Source organism: Sander lucioperca, chromosome 3, assembly GCF_008315115.2.
Source record: "Sander lucioperca isolate FBNREF2018 chromosome 3, SLUC_FBN_1.2, whole genome shotgun sequence".
Taxonomy (NCBI): Eukaryota; Metazoa; Chordata; class Actinopteri; order Perciformes; family Percidae; genus Sander; species Sander lucioperca.
This window is the reverse complement of record NC_050175.1, coordinates 20477404-20502256: the sequence shown is the minus strand read 5'-3', so window position 1 is coordinate 20502256 and position 24853 is coordinate 20477404. Positions and strand designations below refer to the sequence as shown.

The 24853-nt window shown below is 39.7% G+C and overlaps 1 protein-coding gene across 1 annotated transcript; it reads left to right on the top strand.

Annotated features, from left to right (window-relative positions):
* Nucleotides 1-551: 551 nt before the first annotated feature.
* adam10a (ADAM metallopeptidase domain 10a) lies at nt 552-24783 on the top strand. The gene is made up of 16 exons (XM_031314409.2): nt 552-905; nt 5244-5394; nt 13729-13847; nt 14113-14271; nt 17983-18083; nt 18371-18538; nt 18942-19034; nt 19270-19453; nt 21763-21926; nt 22055-22238; nt 22325-22475; nt 22606-22792; nt 22912-23023; nt 23183-23403; nt 23526-23652; nt 23923-24783. Exons 1-16 carry the CDS (start codon nt 854-856, stop codon nt 24024-24026), a joined length of 2277 nt encoding a protein of 758 aa, XP_031170269.2. The 5' UTR covers nt 552-853; the 3' UTR covers nt 24027-24783.
* The last annotated feature ends 70 nt before the right edge of the window (nt 24784-24853 follow it).

Genomic DNA, 24853 nt, shown 5'->3' with positions numbered 1-24853 from the left:
ATTTTCTCACAAGTAGCGTTTTGTCTTCCGTATCTTTACCACTATGAAAAACCCTCCAAAAACACTTAGTAAACCCGAAAGTCATGATTCTTGTTTCTAATCACTTGTTGACCAGCTACCAGCTAATCTTTCAACTTATTTTATGGACGTATATATTTAAATGTATATATTTATACCATTGTACATGTATTTATACATTTTGTTGACGTTTTTACTTATTATATTTTTTTTTTCTATTTTCATAAGTAGGATTTTGTCCTCCATATCATATAACATCACCACTATGAAAAACCCCTCCAAAAACAGTTGGTAAACCCATAGACAGTAGTATTTAAAGTATAGATAGCATATAAAGGAAATTACTTTCAAATCATGATGCTTTCTTTCTTTTTTTATATATGTCTATGTTTCTTTCTTCCTTGTGGTAAACCCGGAAGTCATGATTTGCGGAAGTAAACAATTTGCAGACTGATCAATAACAAACAAGACTTTTTATGTTTTCAGGCTGGTAGTCGTGACATTTACACCGCAATGTTTTGTTGTCCTTGTATTAATAAACTGAATGGTGGTTCAGAGGTGATTTATTTAGTCCGTTGACCTTTGACCACCTAGAGGGATGGGTGTGTCCCATATTATGTCCGGACTCTCTTGGCAAAACACACCGGAAGGGAGGAGGGTCTGTCTCTGTCGGTCTAGCTATCTGTCTGTTTGACGTCGGGGGTGTTTGTGATGGCAGAGCTAGCTCACTAGGAAAGGCGACTATACCTTTAAGTGAAAGAAAACGAAACAAGTAGCAATCAGCGGTATCGCTGGGTTGCCTAGCTAGTTTACTGGACCTACAGGGAATTTCGATATGATTTTTGTTAAACTAATTGTCATGTTTTGCTGCCTGCGAGATATTACAGGTAAGTTTGCAACTGAGTAACACGGAAAGGAAAGTGTTCAGTGTTCGTCAGTGGAGCTAGCGCTAATCGGATCAGGCAGTTGTACTCTGGCTGCTAGCTCGTTGGCTAATGTTAATGCTAACTAACTAATGTTTGGGGCTGCTAACCAGTGTTTACTCGTTAGAGTGGGTACCCTGGCCAGTTAGCCAGCAGCCCGTATTGGTTGGGAATTAAGTTAATTACGTTTGGTTTGGGTGGTAACGTTACAGGTTGAGTGACGTTACCCTCACAGAAAAACAGACTGTTTTTTGACAGTTACTGTGGGGTAACATTACAGTGCTACCGTACAACAAACAAACCATTGGTTTATTACGGTAACTTCAAACAGACTATTTGAATGGCAAGGATGTGATATAACGTTAGCTAGCTAATACACTCGGAAGTTACAGAAATGTTGTCAGTTGTTAGAATAATTTCAAAACAACTAACGCTAGCTTAACATTAAGTTTAGCTGCGATGGCAAATAAATAACAACTTGCTAGTATCTAAGCTATAACGTAGAAATATTATATTCTGCGCTGCTGCAACGTTTGGCAGCTAGCTAATCTGCCAGAAGCAGCTCCGTGAGCTAAATCTAACCAGACCTTTGATGACCCTAATTTAAGTTTATTTGGTCCAGAAGGGAATTCACACTGAACACTAACCCTAACCCTAACCCTTGATGGCAGAAACCCAACCTTCCATTTATACATTAATGGTCAAGCTTCACTTTATAGTCTTAATTAAACATTGGTCATTGATCACTTTTTGTAGAAAGGTTCTAAGATGTTAGAGGCAACATCATCCTTGTGTTCTGACTGTATACATAGCGAGTTCTTTTGTAGTAGTTCTAGTTAAAGTGTGAACTTTAGATGAGAAAGCCTTCCCTTTTATTTACTTTTACCTTACATCTTTCCATTTATAGACCAGACAAATATATCAGTGCTTCAGCTGCACCAAGGGGCCATGTGCACAAAAACAATGAGAAATAGTTTATACAGTATACTCTCAAGGGATGGGAAAGCTGGGACAAAGATGTCCTGATCTGAACCTATATTGCTACAAACGCCTGGCAATTTGCTTCATTTCAGTACACTACACTGCCCTAAAATGTATGATCAAAATTACGCACGTTGGACAACCTATGTGTGGTTAAATGTGGATTGTGAATGTTGTGAACATTTCTGAGTAAGTCAGTGTTTCAGATTAACCAGGTTATCTCACTTATGACACAACTGCTGTTATTTGGCCTGCTTACAGTGATGGTACGGTGCAGAGAATTTTCTTGAGTAATGTACCAAGGAATTTAATCAACCATGGAGTTTTGTATTGGACAATTTTGATCAGACTTGATGCTTGAAGGTTACAACCAACCCTCTCACTGTCACCTCTTATTTTTTCCGGTAAAAGGGTTATTTTTCCAGTACTATGTGATACACAAGTTGACGACATTGAGACATTTGGCTTGCCTTGAGCTGTGGGGTGTCTGATGTGTCGTGTTAGCCAGCCTGCCATCACCCAGCATGCATGATAATGCGAGGCTCAGATCAGTTTTGATTCATGCTGTTACCACCCCCTCTGTTCCTGTCAGCGGTTTCCTCTCTGTCAGGAATTGCACTTCACTGAGTCTCTTGAGGCTGAAACGATTGCACTGAAATTACGTTGACATAGCTTTTACAGTGCAATCAACTGCCATATTTTTCTCAGCTTTTGTTGTCTGTCCAAACATTTCAGCCACTACCTCTTAGTGAAGTAATGTGTTTAGGCCCAAAAAAGTAGGATTGTTATGTCTGGTCATTATTTTGTATATTTTCTTTTCAGTACAGTATTAACCAACTTTGCCTAAGAATGAGGGGTGTAATAGGAATCAATATTAAATAATAAAGTATTATTTTTCAAAATATTTCATTAATCCATTTTGGTGAGTTTTAAATCGATATGTTGAAATTGCAATGAATGATTTATCAGTTCATTAAATGATTAAATAATGACACATATAACAAATGGATTCTATCAGTGATACATTTTTTAAGCCAATATGTGTCATTTTGAAAAATGTTTCGAACAGGATTACTTTTTATATATGTGATGTGTGAGTTTTGACTTAACAGATCTGGTTGACTTGCTAATAATCCTCTTGATAACGTACATTTTGTTGTTGTCCAGTGTTAGCCTCTGCATTAAAAGACGTGACTTGTGACAGTAACCTTGGGAGTACTACCTCCACAGCACAGCGCTGGAGCATGGTCTGGTATCGCTTATCTATTCTGGGATAGGAAAAAAACACTTTTGTTTGTATTTCTATAAACCAATCACAACTGTCCGGAGCGGCGCTAAGCCCCAGATGCAGTGACTTGTACCTTGCCAAATAGATTGCGGAGTTGGCGGAAGGGGAGGGACATCTGGCGTGTGAGTGATGCACCGGATGTCAGGCTTTATGCCAGCACTATACATCCAGTATTCCAGACTAACTTGAGTGACAACCGTTTTAAATTCTTCGTTGTGAAATAATAAGTTTGAAACAGCTATTGAGGAGCTGCCTGTCTTTATGAGAATGTTTGCACGAACTCTAGTTTCCTAGTTTTGAAAATATATCAGATGGAACACAGAGTAACCTGGTTATTTAGATGCCTGACAAGTTGCTACTGGCCATGTACAGCCACTCCCTGCTTGGGGAGTTGTGACTGCCACCCACCAAGAGCCAGGGTCTATTCCAGGTTTCAGCCTGTAAAAAGGAAGTTTTTCCTAGCCACTGTTGCACAAAATGCTTGCTCTTGGGGATTGCTGGGTCTTTGTAAAATATGGAGTGTGGTCTAGACCTACTCTATCTGTAGTGTCCTGAGATAACTCCTGTTGCGATTTGACACTACATACAATTGAATTGACTCCCACCACATGGAAACCCTATATAGTAAATGAACAAAAAAGTTAACAAATACAGGCAATATGGAACACCTATCCCTTTGGCCTGTTGGAGTCTCTAAGCAATGTGTGTTTTTCTATTATTTTTCTTTCATAACAAAAGGTTAGAGCTGAGTGTCAGTCCTAGCCTTTGCTAATGAACTAATTTCCAAAGGCTGTCTAGTTTTAGGTCCTATCATGACCTAAAACTTCAGATATTTAGTTAGAAGCATTCTGTGTTGCCTTAGGAGTGTAAATTAGCATTTAAATAGCCTGCAGCCAATTCAGTCACTGATCTTGCTCAATGGCATACAGTAATACTGAAACAGGACCACAGTCACCTGATATGCATCATGCGCTCCTCATTTGCGCTTTAAAATGACTTTCTTTGTCTTTGTGAAAACAACAAAGAAATAGTCAGTATGAAAGCCAGCAGGATTACCTCTGTGGTATCACATCAATAAGCTGAATAAGCCTGTTAAGCACGTCTCGTGAGTTGACAGCTTTGCATGATAGCAGGCCACTATAAGAGATTCATCCCTGTTTTACTAACCTCCCAATCTCGCCTTTTTTCATAAAAGACAGGTTGGAAAGGTGCAGGTAAATAAGATTAATGATGGCTAAATTCCATTTAGCTGCTTAAGTTTCAGTGTTCTGGTATTGTACATGCTGGCTCCCTGTCATGGCTTACTGGGACACTTGAATAGAACAGAGCCATTGTTAATATTATTAGTTAAAACCTGTGCTTTGTTTCTACTATGACAAGTCAAAATGTCTGTTAAATGTGCAGAGATATGCAATGCCTTGTGGATGTTATTGCAGATGTCCCACTGTGGTTGTTTTGCGGTTGACTGCATAATGTGTCCTTTAGAAAAAGAGCTCATTGCTGAAATATATTCTCTGATGAACGAAATGTGTTAGCACTTTTGTTAGTCCATTAGTTGTGAACTAGTCTTGCTTTGCCAGACCCTGCTCCGAAGCGCGCTGAAGGAGAGTCTGGCTACTCCACGTAGCATTCTGGGATGGGAGGAAAACGTGCTCTCGTTTAATGGCATTTCTTTAAACCAATCAGAATCGTCATGGGCGGTGCTAAACTCCACACAGAGCCGCAGCAAAATGGTTATGTGAGAGAAAACTCAGATTGGACAGATAGTCTAGCTACCTTTCTCAATTTACCATGCAGTAAATTGAGATCCCGGAAGTGGAACGCAAAGGATATAGACTAGTTGTAAACAAGATTCACCAAATGATCAAAACATGAAGTGATTATTTTAACTGTTGTGCCAGTCAAATTCTATATAAAATGGATCAATACTCAGACTAATAACCAAGAATCATAGTAACATATGAAAGCAAAATGTTGCTCTTGCAGCAGATGTTTGTTGACGAATGTTGATGAGCCACTGAACTCTCTTTCAGGTCAGTTTGGGAACCCCTTGGATAAATATATTCGCCATTATGAGGGTTTATCATATGACACAGAAGTCCTGCACAACAGTCACCAGAGAGCCAAGAGGGCACTCTCTCCTCAAGACAAGACTGTGCACCTGGACTTCCATGCACATGGAAGGTCAGTTTAATCTCACGCACGCACGCACGCACGCACGCACGCACGCACGCACGCACGCTCACTCACTCACTCGCTCACTCACTCACTCACTCACTCACTCACTCACTCACTCACTCACTCACTCACTCACTCACTCACTCACTCACTCACTCACTCACTCACTCACTCACTCACTCACTCACTCACTCACTCACTCACTCTCTTCTTCTGTCTTCCGACTTTTAACCTCATATTGTGCTGCTTGAATTTTTGAATTTTTATTTTTTGTGCTTAACCTATGCACTTTAGTTGTGAACACATGCTGTAATCATTTTATTAAATAGACCTACAACTAAATACATTATTACTTTAATTTAAAAACAATATTAAGTACCATTGGTTTAAATGACATTATCTCATAATTTTTACCTTGACCTGTGCTGTGCTGGGCTTGTGTTTACTTTTCATCACCACGAGAATATAAAACCTCATTTGCAATAATAATTGGCAGGCAATGCATTGGAATCTAATAAGGATATGGAAATGTTCATTCCGTTCCCCCAGTGCCATTAGATGTGGCATATTATATTATTTATGACTTGGTTATACTAATTCCTCAATGAACCATCTGGTCATAGAAAGAACTGTAGCCAAAGACAAAATACATGTCACCATAATACTGGGCAGTTGTTTTTTTGTATCTTTTATACCTGCCAGTGCCACTATGGTGCATGCTTCTCTGAGAGCAACGGCGGCCTCATTGTGGTTACTTAAATCTCTGAAAAGACCAGACTAATCACATGATTACAAGCTGTAATCAAATCCTTCCCCTTTTCCCCTCTGACAGTTAAGTCCCCTTGTATTCTTAACCACCTGGAAACTGATTATTTTAGGCAGTAACACCGTTTAAATATTCTCAGATTTGTATCAGCTGAGTTCTTATCAATAGATATAAAGTGATAGTGGGCCGCAGCAGACTGTGTGTGAGTAAAGCATTTGGAATAAATGAAATAAATGGCTTGCAATAGTGAACGAGTAGTGAACAAGAAATAGATCAAAATGTTCACAGTGACCTAGCCGGTGATTTTGTTTTCTAGGTATGTCTTTGTGAGACTGGGGGTTTAATTTCTACCAAATAAAGAAGTAGAACATTTTAACTCACATTTCTGAGTCAAAAAAGTATAGATGCTGCATGGATCCAATGATATGGCTTAAATACATTTATTAGGTCTTTTGAGTTCAAGGATATGCTACAACTCCAAGGATACATGCTTGCCTTTTTCTAACTAGACCCCAGTTTAAAGACTGCATAGTGGCTCAACACATGGCATAGAAAATGTGGTCTAGCTGGCTTCCCTTGACTCACTAACAAAAGAAGTTTGTTTTACCTGCTGCCTTTAATTTGCACATGAATATCAGCTCTTTACTATCTCCACAGACTTGCACACAGTAAAGAACCATTTGTCTGTTTCATTCTCATTCCTATCTGAATTTCTCTTTTACTTTTTTAATTTTTGCCATGTTAAGGAGCGTAACAATAATTTACCTCAGCAACACTGTTTTTTCAGCAAGCTCCCCCTGCTTTCCTCTTCACTTGTCTGTTGTGGGTTATCAAGGCTCTGTCAAACAGATCCTTTTCCTGTGTTTCTGTGCTCTTTCCTGTCTTTTCTGGCCTGGGAGAGACAGCTGGCGCTGCCTGTATTGGTGGGGTAACCACTGTGTCATACAGCATGATCATTTGTCCACTGTAGTGTCTAAAGAGGACATACACAATTTTGTAGAGGGAGTCAAATTAGAGATAGTTTGTAGTATAATGCTGAATCTTGGCCAAATGGACCTTCAGTGTATTTACTGCAAACAAACTCTCATGTGTGCAAGTAGCAGAGGAAAGAGTAGGGGTATTGCACCAACCATGACATGTAGAAGAGCAGGCCAGATATTTTCAATGTAGAGTACTGAAGTCCAGTTCACTGAACAGGAACAGAGTACAAAATTAGAGATTTATGAGTAGTTACGACTAGGCCTGTCACGATAACACATTTTGCTGGATGATAAATTGTCCCAGAAATGATTGCGATAAACGATAATATTGTCGTTCTGAGACCATTTTCATCTAATATAATGATAATGGCATAATAATACAGGTACACCTTTTCCAAATATCCACAATGTGTCTTTGATCTCCTTTAGTATGTCGTCTTTCACGCTGTTGTACTGTTGTGGAATTGCCATTTGTGACACGTATGTTCTCCCAGGCAATTCGTACTGGCGGTCAAATGTTTGCAGCATTCGTCGAGTGTTTGTGTGATAGACTACAGACTCTGGACTACATTTAACCATTATTTATTAAACACTAAATATTAAATTTAAATAATATATAATTAATAAATTATATCTATCTATATGGCTATCTGCCACATGGCGAGTAAATGTTTGTTTCAAAATAGTTCTGTTTTTCAGTCTTTGGCGAAGGTGCAGCTACTTTCTTCTGCTCCTCTGCTGTCTGCAGGTCGGAGCTTCGCAGGGGCGGGCCGACACCCACACAAACAAACAAACACTGGCGCACACACAAAAACTGGCGCACACACCAGACGCCAGCCACCACATCACTTCTGTTTACTGATAGCTATCGTTTACCTCAGGCTAATTAATCAGCTAGTAAGTGCCGATTTTTGGCAGCCAGCCTTCCAAAAGAAAGCACAATGAAATTAAATAACTGATCATTAACCGTTGACCGACAAGCAGGTAACGGAGTCTCAGTTCACCCTCTGGGATCCTCTGACACACTTTCTGCACTCCGTGTCCGCGGACAGCTGTAGGCATATACCGGTTAATGTTCTGTGCATTGTCAGACACATGCAGCCACTTTCCTTAAACCGCTTGCGAGACTGACGGCGTGTTTGTCCAAGTCTGTCTCCACCGCCTCCACCTGCAGGTTGTCAACTGTGTGCTTTGGAATGAAAGGGAGAAAACAGGATGCCGAGTAACACGGCGGATATCGCTCATATGCCTTCTTTTTTTTTTTTTTGACGGCGCCTTAACTGCAAAGTGCTGCGGGATAACTAGCGTTTTCTCTGTCTCTCTCTCTCCGCCAGGAGTCCCGCCTCTCCACACAAAGACCATGCGACTGACAAGAGGGTTCACTCCTCGTTACGCTAAGGAACCGAGAGTGGTCATCCAGTCTCTTTGGTAGAGAGAGAGACAAGGAAAACAAGCAAGCATACAAATGGAAATTATCGCGGCCGGAAAAATGATCAAGCTCATTTTTTTTATCGTGCGATTAATTGATTTATTGACTATCGCGACAGGCTTAGTTACGACAACCTATATGAGGACAGAATAATGAGGAAGTGTCGAACTATTGCTAGTTACATAATAATATAATAATCCCTCTGGCTGTTACATGACATTTATGACAAATATTTGGATTTTCATTGATGTATATGTTGACCAGGAGGGAAAGGAGGAAGTTTAGCTTCACATTATTGGCTCCAGTTATGAATGGTCCAGTTCTCTGCAGCATCACAGAGGTGGACACAAGCACAGGCAGCAAGCCAATAGCATAGAACAAAGCAAGCAAACTTGGAACAAATATCACCTGTGTGATGTTGTTTTTTTATTGTGTCAGAGAGACTTTGTCATCTGTTGTGTTGACTGACCTTATATTGTTAGGGCTGCGAGATATGAGAAAAATACGTGATATACGATAATGTTTAATATCACGATAACGATATTACTTGCGATAAAATAACTGATATTAAAGTGTACTCAGTTCTGCATTTCTGCTGCTTTCAGTATTCTTCTAAAATACAACAAATTGCTTGTTGAATTTAAAACAAACAAAAGGAAATTATTTCTAACATTCTTTTATTGAACAAATTGAACATTGAATTGAATATAAAAGGCACCACTAAAAAAAGAATGACAGTTATATTTAAAAGTTTTCTGCTGATATTTTCTTTCTACTAACAAAAAGTTGTCTTGAGTGTCTTTCGTAATATGTTGCAGCCTTTTGCGATTACAGTATGTATATTGCGCCAGTTGATATTGCGATGCCGATTTAAAAAAAAAAAAAAAAAAAAAGAAAGAAAACGGTATATTGTGCAGCTTTACATATTGAACGTAAGCATTTGTGTTTTCCATTATAGTGATAAAGTTGGCTTTAAGATAAACAGAAGCAAGCCAGTGGTCATAAAGCTAGTATCTTATACTTTTATATCCTCACTGAATTAATTAGGTTTATGAGTGTGTGCAGCATGTGCAAACACAGACAGCCACTTTCCCCTCTACCCCAAGGCAGGGCTGTGTGGCACTATAGAGGTTTGTTGTAACAAGAGAAAATCTTTTTTGTGTATGCCAACTCACATGATTATTTGTGGCTGGATCAGGTGATGAAACAAGGCAGGGCAGACAATTGTCTCTGTGGAGGGCTTCTTTACAAAGAGGTGCCAAAAAGTAGTCAAGCATTGACTATGATACAACGCTGGGGGGAAGTGACACAATTCATAGTTCAGTTTAGTGTCTAGCTTTCCAGGAATACGACTCATTTGTGAGATGTATTTTACCTCTTTTGTAATACATCAAGATATTAAAAAGAGTAGGGATCGACCAATACTGTTTTTTCAAGGCCGATATCGATAACTAGTAGTTAATGAAACCGATAACCAATATTTAGAACCATGTATTCATTACACTGAAAATGAAAATCTTTAAGTCAAAATTAAGATTTTGGAATGTTACAAACTCCAACACAAAACTTTGTTTAAATGCTTTGAGCAATGATTTAACGTAATACACAGTAAAAGATAGTCAGTCAGATAGTGTTGTGAGCGGGACATTAAGTCAGACTCAGTAGTGAGTGAAACCGAAGCAGAGGGACAGACACAGAGCTGTAGCGGAGCCAACGTAGCGCACTTTTTGATAAATTAATCGGTTATCAGGCAAGTAAAACGCCGATACAGATAATCTGCAAACGGCCAAAAAATGGCCCGATAATATAAATAATAATAATAATAATAATAATAATATAAATAATCGACCAGGACCGAGAGCTTGGTAGTGTTCAGAGGCCCATCTGCTCTCTAATGTGATCATAGTTCAGTTCTGTGGTATTTAAACACAGCTAATTCAAATCAGGGTAAACCTGCTTGCTTACTTCAGTGGTGAAAGTTCAGTGCCCACTTGGTGAGCAGACCAAAAGCACCAATACATATATAGTTATAAGTTGTGAAGTATAGTTGATATATAAGAGATATAATACTGTTTTAAATATACATATAGTGTAAATATTGGCCTTTTTGTAGGCATACCGTCTCTGTAGACACGGCTTGAGGGCATGCTTCTTTGAGCTGGCGTGCTTACTGAGCAAAGTGTATGACTGTCAGATGCTTGAGTCAGTATGTTCAGCATTTGGGATATGTCTAAATAATTTATCAGTCAGCTGCTTGTGTGAGATGAGCATCGCAGACTCATCCACAGCCTCTCCTCTTCCTGTTTGTTGCAAATCATGTTTATTTGTCTGCAGTTTTTTTTGTCTGGAACAGGATGCAGTGATTTTCTTTCTGTTTTAGTTAGTAAAACCTTTGACCATTTGGGTGATTTTTTTTAACTGTTCAGTGATTTCTTGATGGGAATTTATTAATGTCAATTATTTCTTTTTTATATATTTTCCTAATTTTAATCCACTTTCTCATTTTTATTCTTACTTATACGTTTTGCATTCCCTCTGATCCATTGAGAAAGGCTAAGCTGTACGATGTAGTGTTACGTAGTAGACCGCTGCTAGCTATGACAGCTGTGTAGCTGTGATTATGACTACAGCCATGGGATGATATGGCTTTGGCTGTTGATGTCGCTGTGATTGTAGCTATAGCCATGTGCCTAGGCTGTTATGATTATGGCTGTGACACATTAGTTTATAATGAGTGTAACACTAACTACAGTAGCCATATCCTTTGCATCATAGATTCAACTACAAATGCAGCCGTAGTCTGAGCAATAACCATATCCACTGCGATAGCTTCACCCACTAGGCGGAGCACCACCACCCAGCTAGGCCGAGCAGCTGTGCTCACAGCCAGTGGCTGTATACTGTTGGAGCTCAGCCTTTTAGAAGAGGTAATGACCAATACATTCAGAATTTAAAGTGTCATGTCTTCTCTCCTTTCTGTAGTATCTGCAGAGCGTTTGCCTAAACTGGCAGTGTATAACTGGGCGGGACCAACACTAAATAAATATGGTTTAGGGGGTATTCAATTAATATTATATCATTTTATTCTTTATATTTGTATATATTTTTAAATATCTGTGTAAACTTAATGCAAGGCAGACTGCATTGCAACACAGAAGTAGTTCAGAAAGAAAGATCTGGGAACCTTTGGGGGATCCGTAAATTTGTGTTTTTCCTGAGAGGAAAAATTATTTGCATAATGAGACTGTACATTTATTCATTGGTAATCATGCAGCCTTAAACACAAAATAAAGAAGCCAGTCCGTCTTTGTGACTTAGCCTTAGCCTTTGTGTGTCAGGGGATATGCAGAGTACTTATTGTGGTTTGGTTCAAAAGGTTGGACGTAGACTGGGCGCAATCTAAAACAGAGTCAGAGGAGATGGATTTTCAGCCTGAATTTTAGTATTCATATAAATGCGTAAGACCTAGTGTTTAGGTTTGAATCGTGGTCTAAAGATACGGGGGTTCTGGGCCTTTGGTTAAAGTAGCGTTATAAACCATGTCTCAAGTGTGTAATAGTAATTCACAGAATAACCATCACTCGTAGCTGTTACGATATTGCTACTTCCTTTGGTTCTCAGTTATTTGGAAGTTATTATGGAGCAGGATGTGATTGATCAAACATGCATAACGTTTTATATATATATATATCTCAATGTGTCAATAAATCATCCTGTTCAGGGATATCCCGGACTGTGTCTGACCTTTTCAACATTATCTGCTATCTCACTTTCCCAAATATTTTCTGTTCCACTCCTCCTCACATTTTACTGTCTGTCTCTTGTGCTCAGTTTCTCTTGGTTGTACTCTATTCTTGTTTTCATTAACTCATTCCTGCAGTGTAGTAAGTCTGCCTTTACTTCCTTGGCCCTTTTTCTCCTCCTCAATACACCTGCTTCTGCAAAACATCTGTTTAAGTAGACCTTAATGGTGTGCCATGTCCTGAGCTGCTTGGAGGGAAATAACCCTCTACATTTGGTCTGTTTGCCACACAGACCTTACTGGGGCATTCCCTGATTTTTACATAAAGGCTAGTTTACTTGTCATGGGGAGTGCTACTCAGCCTATGAAAACAGTCATATGATGTCCTCTGTGGCTCTGGAGGGAGCTTTCCAAAGTCTGAAAAAATAACCTTGTTGATGACATAACATTATTTATGTTGGGCTTTGAGAGAAAACGTCCTAGCTTATGTTGGTAGCTTATGTTACCAACTGGAGGAGTTTAAATGACATGGGCCTTTACCAGGCAACAAAATGTACTATTGGTTGTGGGAAATGTAGGACTCAGTGTTTTGTAGCTTGACCCATACTATGGATTAAAAACAATACATAAATTATTAAAAACATAGACGGTGACTACACTTGTATGCTTCTTAAAAAATGTATTCTTGCCTAACAATGCCTAATCTCAGGTTATAAGAGGCTACAACCTGCCCATTAAAGGACAGGTGATTAAAAGAGCTGCAGACCACTTAAAAAAACGTTTAGACAGTTGACAGTTCATCTAAAAATTTCCCTAAAATGTGTTTTGCCTTGCTGCGAATTGTGCTAATAGAGTAGTAAGAAAACAAAAATGGTACAATCCATAAAGGGTTCAGTATGAGGTAGCCATGTGAACACCATTTGAGTCCTCTGGAGGAAGCTTCACAGCTTGAGACCAAGCCATGTGATTACTAAAGAGAGTCCTGGTGAAGAATATTCCTCTGAAATACTCCCTACAATGCCTCAGGTTTCTGGGAAGCTAGTGGCTCATGTGCACCTCATGTGATGCTTGTCTTTTTGTCTTTGACATCATAGTTATGTTAATGAGAAGATTTAAAAAAAAAAAAAAAATAGTAAGGCTGTCCACAAATGTTCATGTGCTTTCCCTCATGACACAATTCTTCTAACTCACTGAGCAACAACCAGTACAGCAGTATTGTGAAGCTCAGTAAAATTGTGTGAAAGATGCTGCTTTTTCTGCTAAATTCCTTGTGTGCTGTCTCAGCTTTCCAGTGTGTTGCATCCTTTATATTAAAACTTTATGGTGAGAACATGACATTAACAGGGTTAAGGGTGTGTCAAAGTACAACTTGGCATTTGGTGTTTAATGCTAATTACACATTTTCTTCTATTCTTCTCTTTAGACATTTTAACTTGCGGATGAAGCGAGATACAACTCTATTTTCCCCAGATCTCATCATTGAGGTATCAGGAGAGGTGGCACCCGTTGATACATCACATATTTACAGTGGAGAAATCTTTGGTAAGTCCAGCTGTCTCCACACACCACACCCTGGGCGGAAGCGCAGTTTTTTCTAAGGAAATGTCTCTAATATAATTACGGTGCTTTTATTTTTCTGCATAATCATTCAAAGGGAAAGGGGACCTAAAGTATTCTTCAGAATCAGATCAGATGTGTTTCATTGTTTATTGGGTTTGGAAGGATTTTACTTTGATCTTAAGTTTCTTTACAGACAAATACTATGTTTTGTCTGCCTCTGCTCATCCTCATCCTCTTTGTGCTTCAGGTGAAAAGGGCACTCTGACCCATGGCTCTGTGGTTGATGGGCGCTTTGAGGGCTTCATTAAAACCCACCAAGGAGTATACTATGTTGAACCCTCGGAGAGATACCTAAAGAACAAGAATGTTCCCTTCCACTCCGTCATCTATCACGAGGATGATATCAGTAAGTACCTGCCATTGCACTTGCTTCACTGAAAGACACTATGTGGTCAATAAGCACACCTGTCGGGAAAGATGCAACTTTCTTGCCTTTAGACATGCCGCAAACATGTGGCTTGTTAGTTGCAGTGCAAGTACTTTCTAACAGGAACCTTTTTGAAATGCATCAGTGTAGGAATGTGTTGGCTAAAGATTTTTACCTGACTTGTTCTAAGTTGTTAAAAAAAATGAATGGTATATTAAAACAAAAATAAGGTTAGAGAGAAGGTTATGTTTAACAGGCTGGTATCAGCAGGATTTGGCTCCGGGTCCTGGGCCACGGACAAGTTGTTCCAGTATTTATACTGGAAGCAGTATTGGAGCACGATACAGCAAAGGTATGACTCATATCCGTTAATGTCAGACTACAACCAATTGATAGATGCTCAGACAGGCAAGGTGTGGTTGTGGGTAAATGCAATCCAGGGACTTGAGAGTCATGATTCCAGCTCAAAGAACTGCATTTAGCAGACAGGCAGTAAATCTGATATGAACCCCGCCCTGGTTTTGGGCTGGCTGATTCTGTCCTGCTGATTACTTCTCTGGAAAACACACACACGCACACACACACACACACACGCACACACACACAAAAACATAGGGAGATTCTTTTGAACTGCTGAAGGAAATTTAAGCAAATGTATTTGAAACCAACTTGCAAATTAGCATAGATATGGGGAAGTCATCCACCCACAGCATGTCATTCTGTCAGTAGTGACGGAGAAGAAGCTGGTTGGAGGGAACAAAAGGTTGCAGGTGAAATTGAGGAAAAGTCAAACCCACTAGATAAAGATTTTTTTTTTTTTTTTTCTTTTATAACTTGGGTCATTTCATTCCTGCCTTTTTATATTCCCAGTCAATTCTGATTTGGCAAGATTTGTCTGCTTATCACTGCTGAGTACGGGTGAAATGTGGTGCACACTTACAAACTTGTTTGTAATTATTAAATTAACACATGTTCCTACCATCCCACATGCACCTTAATGCACAGTAACGGCAGGGTTTTCAGGTGGCCCCTCCTCACATCTACAGTAAGTAAACGGTCGCAGACAGAAGAAAAAGACACACTGTGCACACTATTATTTTGATATCCTAGTGAAATGAACTGAAAACAATAGCTGAAAAATGCATTCATTAACATAAAGACCTATTCTCTACACCTCTGCTTTAAAACATATTCAGGTCTTTAAGATGGTTGAAATGCACCCTAACTTTAGACTATTTTAAAGTGCTCATATTATGCTTTTTGGCTTTTTCCCTTTCCTTTATTGTGTTATATATCTTTTTGTGCACGTTATAGGTTTAAAAAGTGAAAAAGCCCAAAGTCCACCCCAAAGGGACTTACCATCTTCCAGAGAAAACACTGTTCACAAACTGCTCCAAACAGCTCTATTGTAGCCCAGCCTTTACTTCCGTGACAAATGTGCGTCACTTTGTAACACACGTTATAATGCTCGCCTAGCTGCTAGCATGGCACGCCCTCCTACTCTGCAACTAACTAGCTAGCAGTCCTTACCTAGCTACTGCGCATGTGCGACTCCCAACAAAGATGAAACAGAAGTGTGATGCCTCACTCTGTAGCTAAAACAGAGAGCTCAACACACAGGGTGAAAAGAGGAGCTGCAGCAATGTGAAGTACAACAAAAGTAGTGTTTTTTGAAAATCAAACCACATAGTTCTGTTCTGGTACAACCTCTAAATACAATTATGAACCTGAAAATGAGCATAATATGAGCACTTTAAGATATTTAGTTGACTTTTCAGATGCCAGTAAACTTGTAAAAATGAATCACTGTATGGGCAGTGTGAGCTGTACTTTAATAGTCTCTCACAGAACAAAACTACATTGTAAAATTTGACTCATGTCTGTCTGCCATTAGTAATATTTCGAACCAACTGTGAAATCTTGTTTTTTAGAAGTCTCTGTGGTTTTTGGTATCGGTAAAAAAGAGAGAGGAATGATGGTCCTCACTTCTAACTCTTGGCTTTTCTTTTCTTTTTTTTTTCTTTTCTTTTTTTTTTTTTTACTTCTGTCCAAATTGCAAGGGCCTTTTGATTAGCAGTTGAATGAGATGGCATTCACTGTAGGGACAAAGAGGGCTTTCTCTGATGAAATTGAAAACACATTGTGAGAGGTTGAGTTGTGCTGTGTCCAGTCAGTTCAGTAACCAGCACAGGACTGTTCTCTTGACTTTATGACCGACAATAGTTGTAAGACATTCAGGCTGATGTTCTGCACCACTATTATTGGGATCCTAAGTTTTGCAAATACAAGCTGCTCAGAAGCAAGTGACCCATTAGTTTACAACATTTAAATTGAAACTGTTTTTTCAAGGCCAATACCGATTATTAGTAGTTAATGAAACCGATAACCGATATTTGGAACCGATATGCATTTACATCAAAAATGAAAATCTTTAAGTCAAAATTAAGATTTTGGAATTTTACAAACTCCAACACAAACATGTTGTTTAAATACTTTAAGCAATTATTTAATAAATTAGAAACTTTCAACATAATACACAGTAAAAGAGGTGAAGCTGTAGTGGAGCCAAAGTAGTGCACTTCTTAATTAATTAATGTTATCGGTCAAATAAAACGCTGATACATATCTGCAAACTGCCAAAAAACGGCCTGATAATCGTCCAGGGCTGATAATCGGTCTATCCCTCATTGAAACCAACATCATCAGAGCACATTGATTTTTTTTTTTTTTTGTCCCTTAAAATGATATAAAACACTTGCACACTATCAGCATTGTTCAAGTAATTTGGAGTTTTGGCTGCTGACGCTCAATAAGCTTAATACTGCATGGCACATTAAATAAACATGATCTATTCCTCGTCATTAGTCTGTATCTTCATACCTCCTTTATCTGAAATAACCTTTTTAAAGATGTAGGGAAACTTTGAATCATACTGTCTTTGACGTGGGATTGCCATATGGGTGTGGCCAGTGGTGAACTGTGTTGTGGTTACCAGCAGAGGTGGTGATTGTATATTGTAAATCCCACCTTGTTTTTGTGATCCAGTAAAGACAGCTGCTGAAGCCAGATGGCCATGCTCTAGTGGGACACAGATTCATATGTTGTTGCTGAAATTTGTATTGTTTATATGAAAAAAGAAAAAGCAGTGACTTTGTACACTGTATGCAGTCTGGGTATGAACGCAGTTTAATTGTGTGAAAATACTGTGAGAATTCTCCCGAGTAGTCTATTAATGTAACACGGCACCGTTGTTTGACATTTGTTGATCTGAACTGGTTGAACCAAAAGACTGGAAATTCTATTCATATTGTAGGACACAGAGTTAGTTTGAAGCCCCATCCCCTTTGCCCTTCAAAATTCAATGCAGTGTGAGTACTAGCTTGGAGACAACTTTGTTACACAGCAGTGTAGGATTGAACAGAGAAGCAATGTTTTCAGTTAGTAGAGGCAGATCATGCAGATCAATACCTTTTTCTGCTCAGAGAGGAAGAAGAGTGGAAGGTAACATCCGTATTTGGATTTGTAGAGAGAAAAGTGATATTGCTCAAGCTTTTTATTCAATGCAGCTACTCTTACACCCTGACTCACTCTGATTCACCTTCTCCAGTCCACCACACATGGTTCTAAAGAGGCCCACGATGCAGTGTAAGCCCTTCACAACCATTCCTTTATCTCCTCCCTATCCGCCAGATTATCCTCATAAGTATGGCTCAGAGGGCGGCTGCGCTGACCACTCGGTGCTTGAGAGGATGAGGAAGTACCAGGCATCTGTAGTAGAGGAGCCGCTCAAAGTAAGTTCCTGCATCACAACAAAGCACCCTCCCCCCTCCTTTCAGCTCTTAATTAAGCACACAGGTGGACAAGACTCATGGGATTAAAACGATCTTACCTCATATGGAACCTTCCTTACACTAACAGTAAGAGCATGTGTATATATTGAGTACCAGTGTACACGCCTTCCATCTAACACCTGATTATTTGCAATGTTGGAGCCAGGCTCAACTTTTTAAATATGGCAATGTGTCCCGACTCCCATCTCCCTTCCGTTTGATCCTGATGGTTGTTTTTTTTTGTACAGGGGGTGAACAGTGTGTCGTCGGAGGAGGAGGAGGAGAGCTCCCAAGGTCCTGTTATTCTGAGGAGAAAGAGGGCAGCGGCGAAAGAGAAAAACACTTGCCAGCTCTTCATCCAGACTGACCACCTCTTCTTCAAATACTACGGCACAAGAGAGGCTGTCATTGCCCAGGTAAGCACACAGTGTGTACACAATTAAGTCTGGAGGCCTCATGCTGGCACCCAGGGTACAAAATTATCTTTATTGTTGTAATGTTCACATTTTTCAAGGCACTCAGTAGATTATCATTGTTTTTTTGGCTGGTGAGTGAAGCAGATCTACCAGCCACTTGCATATTTTACCAGCATTTGGCTGGTAAATGGTGCTAATTTTGTACCCTGCTGGTATCAAATCCAAGAATTACTTAAAGATCTAATTAGCAGACGTGTCACAGAGTCACCCTTTTTGTCAGAAATGGCAGCCTCTGGAAATGTGACAAAGCTAAGTGTCATACACATAAATGCATGATATGTTGCTTTTTAAACTGCTGCATAGTCCTTACTCCACTTTCACTTCACCTTCACTTTCTTTGCAGATCTCCAGCCATGTAAAGGCTATTGACTCAATTTACCAGGCCACAGACTTCCTGGGCATCCGAAACATTAGCTTCATGGTAAAAAGGATCAGGGTGAGTTGAATGTCAGTGCTGCAGAATCAGTTTATACAACGGCTGACCGGAAAGGAATCAAGCTGCTAATATGAGTGAAGAAGTCCGTTTACCGGTCTTCTTAGCAGTGAACATTGTGCCGTGGACTGTACTCAGTGTGAATATTTGTCATGTTAAAGACTTTATAGTTTCTATCCGCTTTATCTGTTAATCTGTCAGTGTAAGGGTGTCTTGTGTTCAACTCTCCTTTATTCAGATAAATACTACCAACGATGAAAAAGACAAAACCAATCCGTTTCGCTTTGCCAACATTGGAGTGGAGAAGTTTTTGGAGCTTAACTCTGAGCAGAACCACGATGACTACTGCCTAGCCTATGTCTTCTCTGACAGGGACTTTGATGATGGGGTTCTTGGCTTGGCTTGGGTTGGGGCTCCTTCAGGTTGGTACACAACATAACCACACACACACACACACACACACACACACACACACACACACACACACACACACACACACACACACACACACACACACACACACACACACACACACACACACACACACACACAGACTTGGGTGCAGTGGTAAAAGGGGAGCTTTAATGACCTATGAACAAAATACAGCTTGCACTGGCCATGTGCTGCTGCAATATTTGGATAAAAGTGGCTGAAATTTAACACACATTATCTCATAGTGACAATCACTCCGGTCAGTCACTCTCTCCTAATGTGAAACGAGGTAGAAATGGGGCATGGGGGAAATTGTGTTATAGGAGTAACTGGTTAGTATGCGAGTTTAACTGAACCCATTCTGATACTTCATATATCGTGAATGATACTAAGAAATTATATCTAATATTAGACAGATATAATATGTTTATGTGGTAATGAATGCCAGGTACAATGCGACCTCCTCTGTCAGGATTCACAATGTGTTCTTCCCACAAAAATCTTATATAAACGGGTTCTTTCCTCAAAGGCACAACATGTATGAATGGTAGTAATGGTGGGTTCTCCTTCCTATTCCTTTTGAATAAGTTCGGACACCACCATCTCAACATGAAGAGCAATACAGCAACAAACGTAGACAATCAATACGGGCAAATTGGCAATGCTGTAAGCTGAAAGAATCGATTGAGGACAAGAGATGGAGAGGAGAATGGGCTGCAGTGAGCTGTGGGGTGATTATTTGAACAAAGAGAGGCTAGAACGAGCGGCCATCAGGGATACTGAGCTACACGAGACCACACACACACACACACACACACACACACACACACACACACACACACACACACACACACACACACACACACACACACACACAGTGAACAAACGTATAATGTGCAGCCATACTACATACTGCACTTGCACATAATGGATACATTGTTTATTGCTTTTCTAAAAGCTGAAGTTGCCTCCTTATGACTGGGTTTATGGATTATGGGAAAAACAGAATCACTGCAGGCATGCTTATTTTTTTAAGTGGTTTCCAGTGTTTTTCAAGTTGATCTTGTTTTTGCCATTTTCATAATTCAGTTTACAGAAAAAGCAGGAAATTCATCACATTTAAATTAATAGTTTTGTGGTTTTTAAAGGGGCTGTACTCGACATTCAGAACATTAATATAGCCGTAAACAAATTATGCTATGTAAAGATAAAGTGGAGTAATGGCGTCCTGAGCTCTGTTTCTGTTGTAATCTGAGCTTCTCTGTTCTTTGTTTTGATAGCCGGTCTGGTTGCGTGTGCATGTTAGTGCATGTGGCCGTGAAAAAACATACGTATTTCACATATTGGGGAATGGTCTGTGGGAGCCGTTTTTCAGTATTTTGAGTACAGCCCCATTAAAACAACATTATTATTTTTTACAATATATATCTTAATTTCCTTCATTACATATATTCCTATATATATTAGGTACAGTAAGTTGTTTGTACATGTTGAACCAAGACTCAATGAGGCAATGCATTGGGGCAGTTATAACAGGCATGTCAGGTTATACATTTTCAAATCACTTGGGTTACGTTTCATTTTTTGGTTACCTTTTGGTAGTTTATACATGACCATACAGACTTGTAGGTGTATAACCTGTACATCAATGATTATGTTTTACTTGTTAAAACATAAGTGGGGCTCATAATCCTCAGTGATAAAGTTGTGTCTAATTCTTTCAGAATCTTTACATGGAATATGTTGATGTAACTAATAAGAACGATGGGAAAAAAAACTAGGAAATTAAGACCACAGTAAAAAATTATAATATTGTTATTGGAGTGACCATTTTAAATCTATTTTCTCTGTTGCATATTATTTTTCTGCTGATGCAGTTGGTTTGTGTTTGGCATATGCTATGATAATTTAATGGTTCCTGTTCCTCATTATTGAAGTTGATGTTTTTGTGACCAATTTATCTTCAGTTCAGGCACCAAGTTTTTGGCTACTTTATAACTTTGGCTCACATTTTCTAAAAGAGAAAGATGATTTTAGTAAGATGTAACGTGCGTGCGTGTGTTACCTGCTAGGGTAGCTGGCTGCAGGATTCAAAGGATCACTTTATGTAACTCTTAACACCGTGCCCCACAGGAACAAACATGCTTTGGACTGATTTGATGATTGTTAACTTCATTCGGCGACTGTAAAATAACCCAATGTTAAAATACAAATAATAGTCTCTGTGAAATGTTGTCTAGTATTTAAATTGTAAATCAATCCATTCTGCTCATATATATTTTTTATTCGCCTGCCACAGGAAGCTCTGGAGGCATCTGTGAGAAGAGTAAACTGTACTCTGACGGAAAGAGGAAGTCTCTGAACACTGGTATCATCACTGTGCAGAACTACGCCTCCCACGTCCCTCCCAAGGTGTCACACATTACCTTCGCTCATGAGGTTGGGCACAACTTTGGCTCTCCAGTAAGTACTATGATTTAAAACACTGGCTTTTTTGCCAGTACACTTCTTTCTCTTGTCAAGCTCTCCAATCTATTATATGACTCTGTCTCTCAAGTCTCTCTGCCCTTTACTTGCCTACTGTTTTACAGCATGACTCTGGGATTGAATGTACCCCTGGAGAGTCTAAGTTGCAAGATAAAAAGGAGCAGGGAAACTACATCATGTATGCCAGAGCCACATCAGGGGATAAACTCAACAATAACAAGTTCTCAATCTGCAGCATCCGCAATATAAGTGCTGTTCTGACGAAGAAGAGAGATGACTGTTTTGTTGGTAAATTCTCTCTTATGAACATATCTGTTCCTGTCGGTGTGTGTGAGAGAGATTGTGTCTTCATGCTGTTGTGTCTGTGTGTACAGAGTCTGGCCAGCCTATCTGTGGTAATGGACTAGTGGAAACTGGAGAAGAGTGTGACTGCGGCTACAGTGATCAGTGTAAAGACGTCTGCTGCTATAATGCCAATGAAGGGGAGGGCCTAAAGTGCAAACTCAAACCTGGAAAAATCTGCAGGTCAGATGTGATTAGCATGCCTTTCTTCAGTCCTGTAATTTGTGAAATAATTATTTAGCGCACATATTGTTGTTAATAGCATAGTATTTGTTTGACTTGTGATTACATATTTGTAATTCTTATTCCGCAGTCCCAGCCAAGGCCCATGTTGCACACCAGAGTGTACTTTCAAGGGCGCGAATGAGAGTCCGTGCAGACTGGAGTCTGAGTGCGCCCAAGAGGGCAAGTGCAATGGAGCTACTGCTCTGTGTCCTGCCTCAGAACCAAAGGCAAACTTCACCTCTTGCCATTCTGAAACACAAGTCTGCCTTAATGGGGTATGTTAGTATTAGTTGCCCTCTTGCTGTTTCATGTCTGGTATGTGGCGTTTGTGAGCTTGCATTTGTATAAAAGGTTTTGAAAAGTTTTTTTTTTTTTTTTTACTTGTTTGGACCAGGTATGCTCTGGTTCCATTTGTGAGAAGTATGGTATGGAGGTATGCACCTGTGCCAGCCAAGAGGGCAAGGATGAGGCAGCTGAGCTATGCCACGTGTGCTGCATGGAGAAAAGTGAGTGACTGGCTGCAAAACACACAATCTCAGTAGTAATATTGAGCTAGAATGATGTGATGACATCAATGACTGTTAGTTTAACTTTTTTTTTCTTAGTTGTCAGGACTGAGTTATTGTCAGTATCTCAAAGGTCACTCCCTCTCCTTCTGCCCTCAGTGAAGCCCAACACCTGCAGCAGCACAGGCTCAGAGAAATGGGCCCAATTTTTCAACAAGAAGACCACAACACTGCAGCCTGGCTCACCCTGCAATGACTTTAAGGGCTACTGTGATGTGTTCATGAGGTGTCGTCTGGTGGATGCCGACGGGCCTCTGGCAAGGCTTAAGAAAGCCATCTTTAATGCAGAACTCTATGAGAATATTGCAGAGTGGATAGTGGTGAGTGTCTTAGTACAAAGCAAAGATCCATCAACACAATGGCACACATACATATAGAAACTATTTCTGCGATGTTTCTCGCCTGTATTTAGATACCCTTTAATATATCCTCTGTTACCCAGGCTCACTGGTGGGCAGTGCTGTTGATGGGCATCGCTCTTATTATGCTAATGGCTGGCTTCATCAAGATTTGCAGCGTCCACACCCCCAGCAGCAACCCCAAACTTCCCCCACCAAAGCCACTGCCAGGTACAGTACATCATATGTGTCTATCTTGACATGTATATTCACATGCACCCACTTTAGATGGATAATTTAGTGCAGATTTAGAAGATAGATGTTACATGTTGATAGACTTTGTTGTTGTTTGTGTTGGGGGTCTTGAAATGTGACTATTCTGTTTTAAGATTTCACATGTTTGCCTCATCTTCTGCTGTGGACACCTTTCTGATGGTGTAGAAAAGGTGCAGCATTAATTTCTAGTGTTTTGAGTCTCACCAAGATGTTGATGTCCTGTAGGTACACTGAAACGGAGGCAACAGCAAGCAAATCAACAGGCACAGGGCCAGCGCCTCCCCCGTCAGCACAGAGAGAACTATCAAATGGGACAGGTGAGACGCTGAGACGCTGGTCTGCTCTTTGCCTTGGTCTTCCTAGTGCCTACAATGGGAGCACTTCACTCCAAAGAGTTACCTTTACCACCTATTGCAAAATTCAAAGAACTTGCAACTGGATTGATTTCAATGGACAAAGCCCAAAGTGTTTTTTGGGCCTAACAAACTCACTCAGCACCTCTGCTCTGAGAGCCAGATTAGCAGAGGTTCACACAGCTTTTATAGGAAATAAATCACTTTTCCAAGGAAAGACAGGAGGAGAAATTCACTGATCTGTTGTGGTCTTAATCTTTGAATGCTTTTTTTTTTTTACAAGAATGGAGGTGAGAGAAGCAGCTTTGTGTTAGAGTCACCCTCCTCTGTCCTTCATCTGTGCTACCTTTTTCTTTTCCTGTTCTTCCTCTCTGAAGTGCTGCCATCATCAGCACGATGGCAGGACTGCAAGTCACATAGGTATTTACTGCCAATCAAAATGATGCATTGAGTTGGAAGAAAACTCATTTCTTTGCCAATGTTATTAGATTGTTTTAAATCAAAGCACCATCAAAAGCTTGTTATTTCTAAATCATGTTCTTTTAGTGTTTAATTACAGGTGTTCCAGTAGTTTTTTTCTGTTTTAAATTATATAGATTTTCTTTATGATGAAGATTATTTACTGTTTAATTCACTTTCTCAGGATTAATAAAACAACGGCAAACAAGTGTATTGAGTGCAAAAGTTGGCTGCATGCTTATTTTAGGGTAAAATCCCTCCTGGCTGAAATCTGTACAGAAGGTATGACGCTAGCTGCCGTGGGATGTAGAGGACAGGTTGTATGAAATGAATGCAGATAAATT